At 45.8% G+C, this 19,875-nt stretch overlaps 1 protein-coding gene across 1 annotated transcript in view; it reads right to left on the reverse strand.

Annotated features, from left to right (window-relative positions):
* Window positions 1-26: 26 nt before the first annotated feature.
* The window catches only part of LOC123485781 (cyclin-D-binding Myb-like transcription factor 1), a 42,313-nt gene continuing 22,464 nt past the window's right edge, over window positions 27-19,875 (reverse strand). The window contains exons 2-6 of the mRNA XM_045216907.1: window positions 4,396-4,494; window positions 4,230-4,315; window positions 3,388-3,487; window positions 2,872-2,948; window positions 27-155 (exon numbers count right to left, since the gene is read on the reverse strand). Coding sequence (XP_045072842.1) covers window positions 27-155; window positions 2,872-2,948; window positions 3,388-3,487; window positions 4,230-4,315; window positions 4,396-4,494 — 491 coding nt within the window. The remainder of the gene's footprint in view (window positions 156-2,871; window positions 2,949-3,387; window positions 3,488-4,229; window positions 4,316-4,395; window positions 4,495-19,875) is intronic.

The following is a 19,875-nucleotide window of genomic DNA, read 5'->3' on the forward strand; positions in this document are numbered from 1 at the left end:
GTGAGTACTGACTGCCCAATTTGCGGTTATCTACAGCGGAGGACTCGTCGGGCAGACGGACGCGTGGCAGACCCAGGCCCGCTGCGGTAGAAATCCTTACGCTCCTCTTTAGACATCTCAAAGATTATCTCAGCTGGGTCCTCCATACCCCGACCCTACACACACACACACACACACACACACACACACACACGGTCTGAACAAAGCATCACCGGGGGCAAACTACCTGCCCTCCAGGACACCTACAGCACCCGATGTCACAGGAAGGCCAAAAAGATAATCAAGGACAACAACCACCCGAGCCACTGCCTGTTCACCCCGCTATCATCCAGAAGGCGAGGTCAGTACAGGTGCATCAAAGCTGGGACCGAGACACTGAAAAACAGCTTCTATCTCAAGGCCATCAGACTGTTAAATAGCCATCACTAGCCGGGTACCACCCGGTTCCTCAACCTTGCACCTTACGAGACTGATGCCCCATACACAATACCAGTCAAAAGTTTGGACACACCTACTCATTCAAGGGTTTTTCTTTATTTTTTACTATTTTCTACATTGTAGAATAATAGTGAAGACATCAAAACTATGAAATAACACATATGGAATCATGTAGTGACCAAAAATATGTTAAACAAATCAAAATATATTTCAGATTTTAGATTCTTCAAAGTAGCCACCCTTTGCACACTTTTGGCATTCTCTCAACCAGCTTCACCTGGAATGCTTTTCCAACAGTCTTGAAGGAGTTCCAACGTATGCTGAGCACTTGTTGGCTGCTTTTCCTTCACTCTGCGGTCCAACTCATCCCAAACCATCTCAATTGGGTTGAGGTCGGGGGATTGTGGAGTCCAGGTCATCTGATGCAGCACTCCTTCACTCTCCTTCTTGGTAAAACAGCCCTTACACAGCCTGGAGGTGTGTTGGGTCATTGTCCTGTTGAAAAACAAATGATAGTCCCACTAAGCCCAAACCAGATGGGATGGCGTATCACTGCAGAATGCTGTGGTAGCCATGCTGGTTAAGTGTGCCTTGAATTCTAAATAAATCACAGACAGTGTCACCAGCAAAGCACCCCCACACCATAACACCTCCTCCTCCATGCTTCACGGTGGGAACCACACATGCGGAGATCATCCGTTCACCCACACCGTGTCTCATAAAGACACGGCGGTTGGAACCAAAAATCTCCAATTTGGACTCCAGACCAAAGGACAGATTTCCACCGGTCTAATGTCCATTGCTCGTGTTTCTTGGCCCAAACAAGTCTCTTCTTCTTATTGGTGTCCTTTAGTAGTGGTTTCTTTGCAGCAATTCGACCATGAAGGCCTGATTCACGCAGTCTCCTCTGAACAGTTGATGTTGAGATGTGTCTGTTACTTGAACTCTGTGAAGCATTTATTTGGGCTGCAATTTCTGAGGCTGGTAACTCCAATGAATTTATCCTCTGCAGCAGAGGTAACTCTGGGTCTTCCTTTCCTGTGGCGGACCTCATAAGAGCCAGTTTCATCATAGCGCTTGATGGTTTTTGCGACTGCACTTGAAGAAACTTTCAAAGTCCTTGACATTTTACGGATTGACTGACCTTCATGTCTTAAAGTAATGACGGACTGTCGTTTCTCTTTGCTTATTTGAGCTGTTCTTGCCATAATATTGACTTGGTCTTTTACCAAATAGAGCTATCTTCTGTATACCCCCCCTACCTTGTCACAACACAACTGATTGGCTCAGTTGAAATTCCACAAATTAACTTTTAACAAGGCACACCTGTTAATTGAAATGCGTTCCAGGTGACTACCTCATGAAGCTGGTTGAGAGAATGCCAAGAGTGTGCAAAGCTGTCATCAAGGCAAAGGGTGGCTACTTTGAAGAATCTCAAATATAACATTTATTTGTTTAACACTTTTTTGGTTACTACATGATTCCATATGTGTTATTTCATAGTTTTGATGTCTTCACTATTATTCTACAATGTAGAAAATAGTAAAAATAAAGAAAAACCCTGTAATGAGTAGGTGTGTCCAAACTTTAGACTAGTACTGTACATAGACATGGAATCACTGGTCACTTTAATAATGGAACACTAGTCACTTTAATAATGGAACACTAGTCACTTTAATAATGTTTACATACTGCTTTACTCATCTCATAGGATTACACTGTATTCTATTCTACTGTATTTTAGTTAATACTCGTCCTAATATTAATTCCATTATTTTACTTTTAGATTTGTGTGTATTGGGTATATGTTGTGTATTGGGTAGATGTTGTGTGTATTGGGTATATGTTGTGTATTGGGTATATGTTGTGTATTGGGTATATGTTGTGTATTGGGTATATGTTGTGTATTGGGTATATGTTGTGTATATGGGCATATGTTGTGTATTGGGTATATGTTGTGTATTGGGTATATGTTGTGTATTGGGTATATGTTGTGTATTGGGTATATGTTGTGTATTGGGTATATGTTGTGTATTGGGTATATGTTGTGTATTGGGTATATGTTGTGTATTGGGTATATGTTGTGTATTGGGTATATGTTGTGTATTGGGTATATGTTGTGTATTGTTAGATATTACTGCACTGTTGGAGCTAGAAAGACAAGCATTTCACTACACCTGCAATAACATCTGCTAAACATGTTCATGTAACCAATAACATTTGATTTGATACACACACACACGAACGTGCACACACATGAACGTGCACACAGAAACACACTTGTCCAAAGCAGTACAGACTCCCTAACACAAGTCACCTGATGGTAACTCTTAACCGTGTGTGTGTGTGTGTGTGTGTGTGTGTGTGTGTGTGTGTGTGTGTGTGTGTGTGTGTGTGTGTGTGTGTGTGTGTGTGTGTGTGTGTGTGTTGCACCTTCACATATTGTTGGATGTTGCTCATCAGAAGGTCGATCTCCTCTTTAGACCACATGCCTTGTTTCCACTTATGACCTGAGACAAACAACCAATCACAGCCTCTGTTAGCCCACTGACCAATCACAGCCTGCGTAAACCAACTACAAATATATGTAGCTAGCTCAATGTGCATTGTGTGTGTGTGTATATGTGTGTGTGTGTGTGTGTGTGTGTGTGTGTAAGTGTGTGTGTGTGTAAGTGTGTGTGTGTGTGTGTGTGTGTGTAATGCGTAAGTGTGTGTGTGTAGTATGTGTGTGTGTGTGTGTATGTGTGTGTGTGTGTGTGTGCATGTGTGTGTGTGTGTGTGTGTGTGTGTGATGTGTATGTGTGTGTATGTGTATGTGTAATCAGTGTATGTAAGTGTGTGTAAGTGTGTGTGTGTGTGTGTGAAGTGTGTGTGTGTGTGTGTGTGTGTGTGTGTGTGTGTGTGTGTGTGTAAGTGTAAGTGTAAGTGTGTGTGTGTGTGTGTAAGTACCTTTGTTAACCAGTGTATCTTTGTCCTCCTTGGTGGTGAACCAGGCCTGGCTGACAGGAGACATCTCTTCACTGTTCTGAGGATCCTCACTCTGCAGGATCTACACACCACACACACACACACACACACACACACAGAGAGAGAGAGAGAGTAAAGAAAAATAAAGAGGACAGGAGAGCAGAGGAGAGGAGTAGAGAGGAGTAGAGAAGAGAGGAGAAGAGAAGAGAGCAGAGGAGAGGAGTAGAGAGGAGTAGAGAAGAGAGGAGAAGAGGAGAGAGGAGAAGAGAAGAGAAGAGAGGAGAAGAGAAGAGAGGAGAAGAGAGGAGAGGAGAGAGGAGAGGAGTAGAGAAGAGAGGAGAAGAGAGGAGAAGAGGAGAGAGGAGAAGAGAAGAGAGGAGAAGAGAAGAGAGGAAAAGAGAGGAGTAGAGAAGAGAGGAGAGAGGAGAGGAGTAGAGAAGAGAGGAGAAGAGTAGAGAAGAGAGGAGTAGAGAAGAGAGGAGAAGAGTAGAGAAGAGAGAGAAGAGAGAGGAAAGAGAAGAGAGGAGAAGAAGATAGAGAGAAGAGAAGAGAGAAGAGAGGAGTTGTAGAGAAGAGAGGAAGGAGAGAAGAGAGGAGAAGAGGAGAAGAGGAGAGAGGAGAAGAGAAGAGAAGAGAAGAGAAGAGAGGAGAAGAGAGGAGTAGAGAAGAGAGGAGAGGAGTAGAGAAGAGAGGAGAAGAGGAGAGAAGAGAGGAGTAGAGAAGAGAGGAGTAGAGAAGAGAGGAGAAGAGAGGAGAGGAGAAGAGAGGAGAAGAGTAGAGAGGAGTAGAGAAGAGAGGAGTCGTGGGAGGCGTCTGTCAGGTACCTGTATCTGGGCCACGCCCTCTTCTGTGATGTCACTGTCGGCGGTGGCGGTCATCGTGACCTCGAAGCTCTCGTCTCCCTCTGACACTATAGGACATCACACCCTGTCAGCCAACCACAACAGGCAGGGCAGTGTGTGCATGTTTCTGTGTATGTGTGTAACTCACTGGGGAGGGTGACCACGGAGAACTGAGGGGCGGAGTCTGTCTCTGTCTGTTCCTCATTGGTCAGACACAGTCTCTTCTGGATCGGCTCCGAGTCCTCATCTGCGCACACACACACACACACACACACACACACACACACACACACAGTCATCTGAAAGGAGTTATGTGACATACACTGAGTGTACAAAACATTAGGAACACCTGCTCTTTCCATGACAGACTGACCAGGTGAATCCAGGTGAAAGATATGATCCCTTATTGATGTCACCTGTTAAATCCACTTCAATCAGTGTAGATGAAGGGGAGGAGACAGGTTAAAGAAGGATGTTTAAGCCTTGAGACATGGATTGTGTGTGAGCCATTCAGAGGGTGAACGGGCAAGACAAAATATTTAAGTGCCTTTGAACGGGGTATGTAGTAGGTGCCAGGTGCACCGGTTTGTGTCAAGAACTGCAACGCTGCTGGGTTTTTCACACCCAACAGTTTCCCTTGTGTATCAAGAATGGTCCACCACCCAAAGGACATCCAGCCAACTTGACACAACTGTGGGAAGCATTGGAGTCAACATGGGCCAGCATCCCTGTGGAACGCTTTCGACACCTTGTAGAGTCCATGCCCCGACGAATTAAGGCTGTTCTGAGGGCAAAAGTAAGGGGGTGCAACTCAACATTAGGAAGGGGTTCCTAATGTTTGGTATCCTCAGTGTATACCCAACATCAACGCGTGTATGTTCCCATGTGGAAGACAATGGGTGCGTTCGACATTGAAGCCGACTTTAAAGGTGAGTCAAGACTGACTGATCTACAAATCACCCTGCATCATAACTAACCACCCTGCATCATAACTAACCACCCTGCATCATAACTAATCACCCTGCATCATAACTAACCACCCTGCATCAAAACTAACCACCCTGCATCATAACTAACCACCCTGCATCATAACTAACCACCCTGCATCATAACTAACCACCCTGCATCATAACTAACCACCCTGCATCATAACTAACCACCCTGCATCATAACTAACCACCCTGCATCATAACTAACCACCCTGCATCATAACTAACTACCCTGCATCATAACTAACCACCCTGTATCATAATGAACTGCCCTGCATCATAACTAATCACCCTGCATCATAACTAATCACCCTGCATCATAACCACCCTGCATCATAACTAATCACCCTGCATCATAACTAACCACCCTGCATCATAACTAATCACCCTGCATCATAACTAATCACCCTGCATCATAACTAATCACCCTGCATCATAACTAATCACCCTGCATCATAACTAACCACCCTGCATCATAACTAACCACCCCTGCATCATAACTAATCACCCCTGCATCATAACTAACCACCCTGCATCATAACTAACCACCCCTGCATCATAACCAACCACCCTGCGATCATAACTAACCACCCTGCATCACAACTAACCACCCTGTATCATAAATGAACTGCCCTGAATCATAACTAATCACCCTCATCATAACTAATCACCCTGCCATCATAAACTAATCACCCTGCATCATAACTAACCACCTGCATCATAACCAATCACCCTGCATCATAACTAACCACCCTGCATCATAACTAATCAGCCCTGCATCATAACACAATCACCCTGCATCATAACTAACCACCCTGCATCATAACTAACCATCTGCATCATAACTAACATACCCTGCATCATAACCAATCACCCGCATCACAACTAATCACCCTGCATCATAACTAACACCCTGCATCATAACTAATCACCCCTGCATCATAATAACCACCCTGCATCATAACTAATCACCGGCATCATAACTAACCACCCTGCATCATAACCAATCACCCTGCATCATAACTAATCACCCTGCATCGCCGCAAACTAACCACCCTGCACATAACTAATCACCCCGCATCATAACTAATCACCCTGCATCATAACTAATCACCCGCATCATAACTAACCACCCCGCACTGGCACCAACCACCCTGCATCAGAAAATCACCCTGCATCTATAACTAATCACCCTGCATCATAACTAACACACCCTGCATCATAACTAAACCACCCTGCATCATAACTAATCACCCTGCATCATAACTAATCACCCTGCATCACTAACTAATCACCCTGCATCACAACTTAACCACCCTGCATCATAACTAATCACCCTGCATCATAACTAACCACCCTGCATCATAACTAATCACCCTGCATCATAACTAATCACCCTGCATCATAACTAACCACCCTGCATCATAACTAACCACCCTGCATCATAACTAACCACCCTGCATCATAACTAATCACCCTGCATCATAACTAATCACCCTGCATCATAATGAACTGCCCTGCATCATAAATAGCTACTCAATATTATTTGTACATCAGTCAGTCAGTCAATTTACCCATGATACATCACGGTTTTGATTCTCTCGAACACGGCCAATGTGTGTGTTACTGTATGGAAGATAATGTGTGTGTGTGTTACCGTGTAGAAGATAATGTGTGTGTGTGTGTGTGTGTGTGTGTGTGTGTGTGTGTGTGTGTGTGTGTGTGTGTGTTAAGGGAAGATAATGTGTGTGTTACAGTAGAAGATAATGTGTGTGTGTGTGTGTGTGTGTGTGTGTGTGTGTATACAATGTGGAAGATAATAGTGTGTGTGTGTGTGTGTGTGTGTGTGTGTGTGTGTGTGTGTGAAGATAATGTGTGTGTGTGTGTACCGTGCGTGTAGGACAGTGTAGTATGATTAACGCCGTCACTGTCCTGGGTGAGCGTGACAGAGTTTTGACGATGACTCCAGGGTCACTGAGTCCTCGTCTCCCTGTGCTCATCCTGAAACACACACACACTTCAACTACACTGATAGCGTGTCAAGAAAGATGCCATTTATAATAATTTATCACATTTAGATGGGCAGTACAACAAGGAAATAGGACACAAGCAAATAGGACAAAAAGAGGACCAGGATCTGGATCAGTGAATCTCTCAACTGAGTCAAATATAACTAGCTGTGAATACCATGTAGCTAGCTGAGCCTGTGGATATCATGTAGGTAGCTGGGCCTGTGAATATCATGTAGCTAGCTGAGCCTGTGAATATCATGTAGCTAGCTGAGCCTGTGAATATCATGTAGCTAGCTGAGCCTGTGAATATCATGTAGCTAGCTGAGCCTGTGAATATCATGTAGCAGCTGAGCCTGTGAATATAATGCTTAGCTAGCTGAGCCTGTGAATATCATGTAGCTAGCTGAGCCTGTGGATATCATGTAGGTAGCTGAGCCTGTGAATATCATGTAGGTAGCTGAGCCTGTGAATACCATGTAGCTAGCTGAGCCTGTGGATATCATGTAGCTAGCTGAGCCTGTGGATATCATGTAGCTAGCTGAGCCTGTGGATATCATGTAGGTAGCTGAGCCTGTGAATATCATGTAGGTAGCTGAGCCTGTGAATACCATGTAGCTAGCTGAGCCTGTGAATACCATGTAGCTAGCTGAGCCTGTGAATATCATGTAGCTAGCTGAGTCTGTGAATATCATGTAGCTAGCTGAGTCTGTGAATATAATGTAGGGTGCCTGTGAATATCATGTAGGGAAGCTGTTAATATCATGTAGCTAGTTGTGAATACCATGTAGGGTAGCTATGAATAGCATGTATCTAGCTGTGAATATCATGTAGCTAGCTGAGCCTGTGAATACCATGTAGCTAGCTGAGCCTGTGGATATCATGTAGCTAGCTGAGCCTGTGGATATCATGTAGGTAGCTGGGCCTGTGAATATCATGTAGCTAGCTGAGCCTGTGGATATCATGTAGCTAGCTGAGCCTGTGGATATCATGTTAGCTAGCTGAGCCTGTGAATATCATGTATTAGCTGAGCCTTGGATATCCATGTAGCTAGCTGAGCACTGTGAATATCATGTAGCTAGCTGAGCCTGTGGATATCATGTAGGGTAGCTGAGCTGTGGTATATCATGTAGGGGTAGCTGAGCCTGTGAATACCATGTAGCTAGCTGAGCCTGTGGATATCATGTAGCTAGCTGAGCCTGTGAATATCATGTAGCTAGCTGAGCCTGTGGATATCATGTAGCTAGCTGAGCCTGTGAATATCATGTAGCTAGCTGAGCCTGTGGATATCATGTAGGGTAGCTGAGCCTGTGGATATCATGTAGGGTAGCTGAGCCTGTGGATATCATGTAGGGTAGCTGAGCCTGTGAATATCATGTAGCTAGCTGAGCCTGTGGATATCATGTAGCTAGCTGAGCCTGTGGATATCATGTAGCTAGCTGAGCCTGTGAATATCATGTAGGGTAGCTGAGCCTGTGAATATCATGTAGCTAGCTGAGCCTGTGGATATCATGTAGCTAGCTGAGCCTGTGAATATCATGTAGGGTAGCTGAGCCTGTGGATATCATGTAGGGTAGCTGAGCCTGTGGATATCATGTAGGGTAGCTGAGCCTGTGGATATCATGTAGGGTTGCTTGTTTAGCCCCTGATCAGTGCATGACAGGAGGAGACGAGTGAAGGAAGCCAACTAACTAATAGGAATGAGATGCACCGCAGTCGTGTAGTAGCACTAGCTACCTGCTAGCTAATACCGCACAGGCTAAAACACGAATTATTTAGCTAGCTAGCCGTTCTTTAAGTAAGGCTTTTACAGCTGTGTCGAGGTCAAAATAGTGGCAGGTTGCAAATAACGGCAACATCAAATCAACTTTTATTTGTCACATGCTTCGTAAACAACAGGTGTAGACTAACAGTGAAACGCTTACGGGCCCTTCCCAACAATGCAGAGAAAAATATGGATAAATAATGAGGAATAAATACACAATGAACAACGATAACTTGGCCATATACACGGGGTACCAGTACCGAGTCAATGTGCAGGGGTACGAGGTTATTGAGGTAGATATGTACATACAGGTAGGTGTAAAGTGACTAGGCAACAGGATAGATAATAAATAGTAACAGTTGAGGTAGATATGTACATACAGGTAGGTGTAAAGTGACTAGGCAACAGGATAGATAAAACAGTAGCAGCAACGTATACATATTTTACACAGCCAGGCTTTTAGGGTTGGAGGCCCTGTGCTGGTGAAGTTAACGTTAGCCATAGCACATAATGTAACTAGCTTGCATAGCCGATGAAAGAAGACGAAAAGTCTCCGACGCCATGTTAGTTCAGAAATTGCAGATCTTGGTGTCTACGCGTAGGGTCGACATTTCAGCGTTTTATTCTGCGTTGTGTTTTATGTTGCAGCTCGTTTCATTGGCTCTATCCTTTTACCACATCGAGCCCCAAGCAGAAACTGAATTATACGTTTGATTTTGTTACTTACTTCCTGTTTTTGGTCCGGGCACTTCGGAGAGACCAGGATGGAGGCAAATGCCAGGATGGAGAACCACTCTGGTGGGGTTTCCGCTAGATAAGACAGCCACAAAAGCAAAATCGTAAAAAATCATGATAAAAAAAAAGTCTTCATTTAAGGTTAGGTATACGGTTAGCAGTGTTTGTTTTAAAATCAGATTTTAAGAAGATACATTGTAGAAATAGGCGGGGGAGGGGGGTTATGACTTTGTGGCTGTGTTAACTAGTGACGACCCTCTGATAGAGAAGGCATGAGGGTTGCCAGATAAGGAGGCATGAGGGTTGCCAGATAAGGACGGGAAACTGAGTTTCTACAGTTGCTTTGGTCAGAGAGGAAGAGGCAAAGTGAGAAGTTTTACTCAGGCCGAAATATGTCACGATCTCTCTCTATGGCCTGTTGTTGACACGTATCTGCCCTCTCATTGGCTAGAATGGTCCCACCAGATCTTGCCTCCTCCCACCTGCCTTCCATCTTTGGGGACATATATTTTCATTGTTAGAGCAGTCAATCGACTATCTTGTCAATATAATAGACAATCTTTGCTTTGGTTCAACTCTAGAGATCTGCCCACAACCTCATGGGCGTGTGGCAGCAGTAGGATGGAGGTTCCAAGGTGTCCAGAAGGGCAGGAGACTAAGGGATGTGCATCATTGGGGAAAGTAGTGGGATGTGCTAATTATAGGGGTGGCCATGGGGCTGGGGATCGGAGACATGTCCAGTGCGAGACAGGCAGGTTGAGGTTTCCAGGGTTAGTAGTGCAGAAGTTGTCATATGCTGAGGCAGGGAAGAAAGTAGAGGAAAGATGGGTCAAGGGGGGAGGGGGAGTAGTAGAGGGGGGAGCAGAGGAGAGAGGGAGTAGTAGAGGGGGAGTAGTAGAGGGGGAGTAGAGGGGGGAGTAGTAGAGTGGGGGAGTAGTAGAGGGGGAAGTAGTAGTGGGAAGTAGAGTAGAGGAGTAGTAGGGGGAGAGTAGAGGGGGAGTAGTAGAGGTGAGTAGAGAGGGTGGGAGCAGAGGGGGAGTAGGAGGGGGGAGTAGTAGAGGGGGGGAGTAGTAGAGGGAGGAGTAGTAGAGGGGGGAGTAGTAGAGGGGGAGTAGTAGAGGGGGGAGTAGTAGGGAGATAGTAGAGGGAAGAGAGGGGAGTAGTAGAGGGGGAGAGAGAGGGGGAGGTAGTAGAGGGGGAGTAGAGGATTGGCCAACAGGGAGGGGAGGGGGAGTAGTAGAGGGGGAGTAGTAGAGGGGGAGTAGTAGAGAGGAGTAGTGAGAGGGAGTAGTAGAGGGGGGATAGAGGGGAGTAGTAGAGGAGTAGTAGAGGGGGAGTAGTAGAGGGGGAGAGTAGTAGAGGGGGAGTAGTAGAGGGGGGAGTAGTAGAGGGGGGTAGTAGAGGGGGGGAGTAGTAGAGGGGGGAGTAGAGAGAGGGGTAGTAGGAGTAGTAGAGAGGAGTAGCAGAGGGAGTAGTAGAGGGGGGGAGTAGTAGAGGGGGAGTAGTAGAGGGGAGTAGTAGAGGGGGAGTAGAGAGGGAGTAGTAGAGGGGGGAGTAGTAGAGTGGGGGAGTAGTAGGGAGGGATGGCAGAGGGGGAGTAGTAGAGGGGGAGTAGAGGGGGAGTAGTAGAGGGGGGAGTAGAGAGGGGAAGGTAGTAGAGGAGTAGTAGAGGGGGAGTAGTAGAGGGGGGAGTAGTAGAGGGGGGGAAGTAGAATAGAGAGGAGGATAGTAGAGGTATAGTAGGGAGTAGTAGAGGGGGAGTAGTAGAGGGGGGGAGTAGTAGAGAGGGGGAGTAGTAGAGGGGGGGAGTAGTAGAGGGGGGAGTGGGGAGGTAGTAGAGGGATTGGCCAACAGGGGGGGGGGGTGCACATTCTTCTCAAAATCAGCATCTCTACATGGATATGACAGCCATTCCATCTCCAGTGTCTGTTGAATTCCAACACAGGCACACCTCATTCTACTGAATTAGGTACTGATTAGGTGATCACCTGAACTTAAATCTTATTTAATCGAGGAAAAGTATAAAAACCACTGCTGTGGTCATCACTATCCTCTTGCAATAGGTAGTAGCTGGATGGCAAAAACAGTGAAACTAATAGTACCTCAAAAGTAATATTAATCAAAAATAACTATTGACCATGCCAAAAGAGTTGAAAAGGAAAAAAAGTTTTGAGTGAGGAAAATAGTAGTAGAGGAAGAGAGAGGTGGGGGGAGTAGTAGAGGGGGGAGTAGTAGAGGGGGAGTGGGGAGAGTAGAGGGGGGAGTAGAGAGGGGGGAGTAGTAGGGGGAGGTAGTAGGGGGTAGTAGAGGGAGTAGAGCAAGAGTAGTAGAGGGGGAGAGAGAGAGGGGGAGTAGTAGGACAGAGGGGGAGTAGTAGAGGGGGAGTAGTAGAGGTAGTAGAGGGGGGGTAGAGTAGGGGGGGAGTAGTAGAGGGGGGGAGTAGTAGAGGGGGAGTGGAGTAGAGGGGGGAGAGTAGAGGGGGAGAGTAGAGAGGGAGAGTAGTAGAGGGATTGGCCAACAGGAGGAGGGGGAGTAGTAGAGGGGGGTAGTAGAGAGGGGGAGTAGTAGAGGGGGGAGTAGTAGAGGGGGAGTAGGTAGGGGGAGTAGTAGAGGGGGTATAGTAGAGGGGGAGTAGTAGAGGGGAATAGTAGAGGGGGGAGAGTAGAGGGGGGAGTAGTAGAGGGGGGGAGAGAGGAGCAGTAGAGGGGGAGTAGTAGAGGGGGAGTAGTAGAGGGGGGGGAGTAGGGGGAGAGTAGAGGGGGTAGTAGAGGGGGGAGTAGTAGAGGGGGGGAGTAGTAGGGGTATAGAGTGGGGGGGAGTAGTAGAGGGGGAGTAGTAGAGGGGGAGTAATAGAGGGGGGAGTAGTAGAGGGTGGGAGTAGTAGAGGGGGAGTAGTAGAGGGGGAGTAGTAGAGGGGGAGTAGTAGAGGGGGAGTAGTAGAGGGGGAGTAGTAGAGGGAGGAGTAGAGGGGGGAGTAGTAGAGGAGGAGGGGAGTAGTAGAGGGGGAGAGTAGTAGAGGGATTGGCCAACAGGGAGGGGAGGGGGGTGCACATTCTTCTCAAATCAGCATCTCTACATGTATGACAGCCATTCCATTCCAGTGTCTGTTGAATTCCAACACAGGCACACCTCATTCTACTGAATTAGGTACTGATTAGGTGATCACCTGAACTTAAATCTTATTTAACGAGGAAAAGTATAAAAACCACTGCTGTGGTCATCACTATCCTCTTGCAATAGGACCAGCTGGATGGCAAAAACAGTGCTAATAGTACCTCAAAAGTAATATTAATCAAAAAATAACTATTGACCATGCCAAAAGAGTTGAAAAGGAAAGTTTTGAGTGAGGAAAATAAGGGTTCAATTCTGGCTTTACCTGGTTCATAAGAACAAGGTCAAGCAGCAGACATTGGGGACAACAAAGCTACAGACCGGCAGAGGGCGAAAACGACTCTCTACTGACCCGGATGACCGCCAACTCATTCGAATGTCACGCAACAACCGTAGGATGACATCAAGTGACCTACAGAAAGAATAGCAAACGGCAGCTGGGGTGAAGTGCACGGCGAGGACGGTTGAAACAGGCTCCTAGGGGCAGGGCCGAAGTCGTGCAAAGCTAGAAAAAAGCCCTTCATCAATCAGAAGCAAAAGAAGAGCCAGGCTGAGGTTTGCAAAAGACCATAAGGATTGGACCGTAGAGGACTGGAGTAAGGTCATCTCTCTGATGAGTCCAATTTTCAGCTTTGCCCAACACCTGGTCGTCTAATGGTTAGACGGAGACCTGGAGAGGCCTACAAGCCACAGTGTCTCGCACCCACTGTGAAATTTGGTGGAGGATCGGTGATGATCTGGGGGTGCTTCAGCAAGAGCTGGAATCGGGCAGATTTGTCTCTGTGAAGGATGCATGAATCAAGCGACGTACAAGGTTGTCCTGGAAGAAAACTTGCTTCCTTTTGCTCTGACATTGTTCCCCAACTCTGAGGATTGGTTTTTCCAGAAGGGCAATCGCCATGCCACACAGCCAGGTCAATCAAGGTGTGGATGGAGGACCACCAGATCAAGACCCTGTCATGGCCAGCCCAATCTCTGAATATTTGCGTCAGGAGTGGCATAAAGTCACCCAACATCAATGTGAAAGACTGGTGGAGAGCATGCCAAGACGCATGAAAGCTGTGATTGAAAATCAGGGTTATTCCACCAAATATTGATTTCTGAACTCTTCCTAAGTTAAAACATTAGTATTGTGTTGTTTAAAAATGAACATGAACTTATTTTCTTTGCATTATTCGAGGACTGACAACACTGCATCTTTTTTGTTATTTTGACCAGTTGTCATTTTCTGCAAAGAAATGCTCTAAATGACAATATTTTTATTTGGAATTTGGTAGAAATGTTGTCAGTAGTTTATAGAATAAAACAACATTTTTAATTTTACCGAAACACATACCTATAAATAGTAAAACCAGAGAAACGTATAATTTTGCAGTGCGTCTCTTAATTTTTTCCACAGCTGTATGTTTCAGTAAGATTGGATTTTTAGCATTTATAGCAATGGTTATTATTTGTACTGCAGGGATGGAACGTAAATCGAAGAAAATTATTATAATAAAATTGAGGTTGTGGTGGCAGCTGCAGAGAGATATTTGGGTGTGCGAGACTTGACATCAGAAGAGTTACAGGGTGTGTTGAGTGGTGATTTCAGGTTGAGGGCATGAGGTAGGAGTGAGTATATTTAAATAGTGGAGTAGGGTGGTGTTAATTATTAATAATATTTTTGAATTTGTGAGTTTAGTGTTAGATGGTAGGGTATTTCTTTATTTTATTTTTCAAGCAAAATATAAAGGGAGTGCACCAGTCTAGTAGGCGGCGGTAATGCAGCAAATTGGATGCCAACCCGTTACACCTCATCGAAGAAGAAGGTTCAAATCTAAGGTGTCCTACAAACTACAGGTCTCCAAACTGTCAACAGATATCAACAAAATAAAATGAAACATTTGTTTATGATTTTGTAGTGGGACAACGTTTCCATCTAGAATAATTCAAGAAATAAACTTATCTGGCAACCTGAGCATTCCATTGGTCCATTGTCAGTCATCGGACTAGAAACATTTACGGTATCAACGATTTTTGAAAGCGTTCTAACACGTCGGGGAGAAAGTACATATAAATCACGTACTTGATAAATAATAAATATTGTATTATGGAGGATTCTGTGTTAACTCATTTAAAACTTGCAATCAACTCAGACACACACCTGATCCCATCAAATATCAATCCAAGTGGAATCAGGTACCTGCTTGTGATTTATTGGAAGGAACGCTTGGAGCAAATTCATCAAGGGACACAGTATTACAATTTAATAGATTGTATTTGTGTGAATATAATAAGGCTTTAACAGAGGATTTGATAGGATAGATAAACTGAAATAACTGAACTATGAATATGATTAAATATATTGTTCTCTAGTGTGTGTGTGTGTTGTCCAGGTGGAGGCCCTATTTGTATTTATTATGGATCCCCATTAGTTCCTGCCAAGGCAGCAGCTACTCTTCCTGGGGTTTATTATGGATCCCCATTAGTTCCTGCCAAGGCAGCAGCTACTCTTCCTGGGGTTTATTATGGATCCCCATTAGTTCCTGCCAAGGCAGCAGCTACTCTTCCTGGGGTTTATTGTGGATCCCCATTAGTTCCTGCCAAGGCAGCAGCTACTCTTCCTGGGGTTTATTATGGATCCCCATTAGTTCCTGCCAAGGCAGCGGCTACTCTTCCTGGGGTTTATTATGGATCCCCATTAGTTCCTGCCAAGGCAGCAGCTACTCTTCCTGGGGTTTATTATGGATCCCCATTAGTTTCCTGCCAAGGCAGCAGCTACTCTTCCTGGGGTTTATTATGGATCCCCATTAGTTTCTGCCGAGGCAGCAGCTACTCTTCCTGGGGTTTATTATGGATCCCCATTAGTTCCTGCCGAGGCAGCAGCTACTCTTCCTGGGGTTTATTAAGGATCCCCATTAGTTCCCTGCCGAGGCAGCAGCTACTCTTCCTGGGGTTTATTAAGGATCCCCCATTAGGTCCTGCCAAGGCAGCAGCTACTCTTCCTTGGGTTTATTATGGATCCCCATTGAGTTCCTGCCAAGGAGCAGCTACTCTTCCTGGGGTTTATTATGGATCCCTATTAGTTCCTGCCAAGGCAGCAGCTACTCTTCCTGGGGTTTATTATGGATCCCCATTAGTTCCTGCCAAGGCAGCAGCTACTCTTCCTGGGGTTTATTGTGGATCCCCATTAGTTCCTGCCGAGGCAGCAGCTACTCTTCCTGGGGTTTATTAAGGATCCCATTAGTTCCTGCCAAGGCAGCAGCTACTCTTCCTGGGGTTTATTATGGATCCCCATTAGTTCCTGACAAGGCAGCAGCTACTCTTCCTGGGGTTTATTATGGATCCCCATTAGTTCCTGCCAAGGCAGCAGCTACTCTTCCTGGGGTTTATTATGGATCCCCATTAGTTCCTGCCAAGGCAGCAGCTACTCTTCCTGGGGTTTATTATGGATCCCCATTAGTTCCTGCCAAGGCAGCGGCTACTCTTCCTGGGGGTTTATTATGGATCCCCATTAGTTCCTGCCAAGGCAGCAGCTACTCTTCCTGGGGTTTATTATGGATCCCCATTAGTTCCTGCCAAGGCAGCAGCTACTCTTCCTGGGGTTTATTATGGATCCCCATTAGTTTCTGCCGAGGCAGCAGCTACTCTTCCTGGGGTTTATTATGGATCCCCATTAGTTCCTGCCGAGGCAGCAGCTACTCTTCCTGGGGTTTATTAAGGATCCCCATTAGTTCCTGCCGAGGCAGCAGCTACTCTTCCTGGGGTTTATTAAGGAACCCCATTAGGTCCTGCCAAGGCAGCAGCTACTCTTCCTTGGGTTTATTATGGATCCCCATTAGTTCCTGCCAAGGCAGCAGCTACTCTTCCTGGGGTTTATTATGGATCCCTATTAGTTCCTGCCAAGGCAGCAGCTACTCTTCCTGGGGTTTATTATGGATCCCCATTAGTTCCTGCCAAGGCAGCAGCTACTCTTCCTGGGGTTTATTATGGATCCCCATTAGTTCCTGCCGAGGCAGCAGCTACTCTTCCTGGGGTTTATTAAGGATCCCCATTAGTTCCTGCCAAGGCAGCAGCTACTCTTCCTGGGGTTTATTATGGATCCCCATTAGTTCCTGCCAAGGCAGCAGCTACTCTTCCTGGGGTTTATTATGGATCCCCATTAGTTTCTGCCAAGGCAGCAGCTACTCTTCCTTGGGGTTTATTATGGATCCCCATTAGTTCCTGCCAAGGCAGCAGCTACTCTTCCTGGGGTTTATTATGGATCCCCATTAGTTCCTGCCAAGGCAGCAGCTACTCTTCCTGGGGTCCAGCAAAATGTAAGGCAGTTACACACTTTTAAAAACATTACAATACATTCACAACATATTAAGTGTGTGCCCTCAGGCCCCTACTCTACTACCACATATCTACAACACAAAATCCATGTGTACATGTGTGTATAGTGTGTATGTTATCATGTGTGTGTGTGTATATCCAATATCCAATCCAAGATGGCGGAGTAGTGCAGTTGTGTTTTTATCGTATGTCTGTAAATGTCTGTAAATAGCCTGTAAATACCCTATTTTTCGTACATATTTCCCTATCAGACTTTTCATCCTTCTACAAGATATACTTTCCTGCAACCCGCCTCACTCAATGTGGAACGGATTCTATTATTGACTTACCTTTATCTAGAATCTAGAATCTCCAGTTGAAACTAGCTAGCCAGCTAACTAGCTACTTGCTATTAGCCACAGCTAAGCGGTGTTTCACCCAGAACATTGGATTTTTTTTCTGCGGGATTAATTTTAATCACTGGACATTGATCACCGGATATTCGGCCAGTCTGCACAAGCGCGTTATCGACCCAGAACATATCAGTTTTTCCGCCAGAATCACTGAATCACTGGACCTTTAACTCCGGATTCGTCGCTACCAGCTAGCTACAACAAAACGGACGCTGTGGTCTGGCTAATCATCCTGAGCTAGGCCCATCTCCCGGCTATCTACCTCTCTGTCAACCGGACGGGACCACCTAGTGTTGACACGGAGCCCCGCCGATCCTACACGACTGGTCTGCCGACGAAATCGTCTGATGTGGTTACGACGTTAACCAGGAAGATTCCATCCATCTGCTAGCCCTGGCCCGCTAGCCGTGGCCTCTTACTAGTGCTTCACCACCGGACCTTATGATAACTCAGCTATACAGCTGATATCTGCTGGACTGTTCCTTTTACGGTACTACATCCTGTTTATGTTTAGCCTCAGCCCAAACATGGTTAGTTTATTGTTGTTTCGGGTTATTTCTAATTGTACTATATCACTGTAGACCCCCAGCCTAGCTAAACCTGCCTTAGATAGCTCCTTTGCCCCTCCCCCTATACACGCGGAGACCGACTCAATTGATGCCTCCAGCGATGCTATCTATTTCATTGTTACCCAACGCTTAGGTTTACCTCCACTTTACTCATATCCTTCCATATCCTTGTCTGTACATAATGCCCCTGAATCTTTTCTATAACACCCGGAAATCTGCCCCCTTTATTCTATGTACCCAACGCACTAGAAGACCAGTTCTTAAAGCCTTTAGCCGTATCCTTATTCTAGTCCTCCTCTGTTCCTCTGGTGATGTAGAGGCTAACCCAGGCCCTGCAGCCCTCAGTATCACTCATACTCCCCAGGCGCTATCATTTGATGACTTCTGTAATCGCAAAAGTCTTGGTTTCTTGCACATAAATATCAGAAGTCTACTTCCTAAGTTTGAGTTATTCACTGCGTTAGCACACTCTGCCAACCCTGATGTTCTAGCAGTGTCTGAATCCTGGCTCAGGAAGGCCACCAAAAATTCTGAAATTTCCATCCCCAACTATAACATTTTCCGTCTAGATAGAACTGCCAAAGGGGGTGGAGTTGCAATCTACTGTAGAGATAGCCTGCAGAGCTCTATCATACTATCCAGGTCTGTGCCCAAACAGTTTGAGCTTCTACTTCTAAAAAATCCACCTTCCAGAAATAAGTCTCTCACTGTTGCCGCTTTGCTACAGACCCCCTCAGCCCCCAGCTGTGCCCTGGACACCATATGTGAATTGATTGTCCCCCATTTATCCTCAGAGTTTGTACTGCTTGGTGACCTAAATTGGGATATGCTTAATACCCCAGCCATCCTACAATCCAAGCTAGATGCCCTCAACCTCACGCAAAATTATCAACGAACCTACCAGGTACAACCCTAAATCCGTAAACATGGGTACCCTCATAGATATCATCCTGACTAACATACCCTCTAAATACACCTCAGCTGTCTTCAACCAGGATCTCAGCGATCACTGCCTTATTGCCTGCGTCCGTAACGGGTCCGCGGTCAAACGACCACCCCCTCATCACTGTCAAACGCTCCCTAAAACACTTTAGCGAGGAGGCCTTCCTAATTGACCTGGCCCAGGTATCCTGGATGGATATAGATCTCATTCCGTCAGTAGAGGATGCCTGGTTGTTCCTTAAAAGTAATTTCCTCTCAATCTTAAATAAGCATGCCCCATTCAAAAATACAGAACTAAGAACCGATATAGCCCCCTGGTTCTCCTCAGACTTGACTGCCCTTGACCAGCACAAAAACATCCTGTGGCGTACAGCATTAGCATCAAATAGCCCCCCGCGATATGCAACTTTTCAGGAAGTTAGGAACCAATATACACAAGCAGTCAGGAAAGCAAAGGCTAACTTTTTCAAACAGAAATTTGCATCCTGTAGCACTAACTCCAAAAGTTTTGGGACACTGTAAAGTCCATGGAGAATAAGAGCACTTCCTCCCAGCTGCCCACTGCACTGAGGCTAGGAAACACTATCACCACCGATAAATCTACAATAATCGAGAATTTCATCAAGCATTTTGCTACAGCTGGCCATGCTTTCCATCTGGCTACCACTAACCCTGCCACCAACTCTGCACCCTCTGCTGCAACTTGCCCATGCCCCCCCCCGCTTCTCCTTCACACAAATTCAGACAGCTGATGTTTTGAAAGCGCTGCAAAATCTGGACCCCTACAAATCAGCTGGGC

The sequence above is a fragment of the Coregonus clupeaformis genome, unplaced genomic scaffold (assembly GCF_020615455.1).
Source record: "Coregonus clupeaformis isolate EN_2021a unplaced genomic scaffold, ASM2061545v1 scaf0848, whole genome shotgun sequence".
NCBI classification, from domain to species: Eukaryota; Metazoa; Chordata; class Actinopteri; order Salmoniformes; family Salmonidae; genus Coregonus; species Coregonus clupeaformis.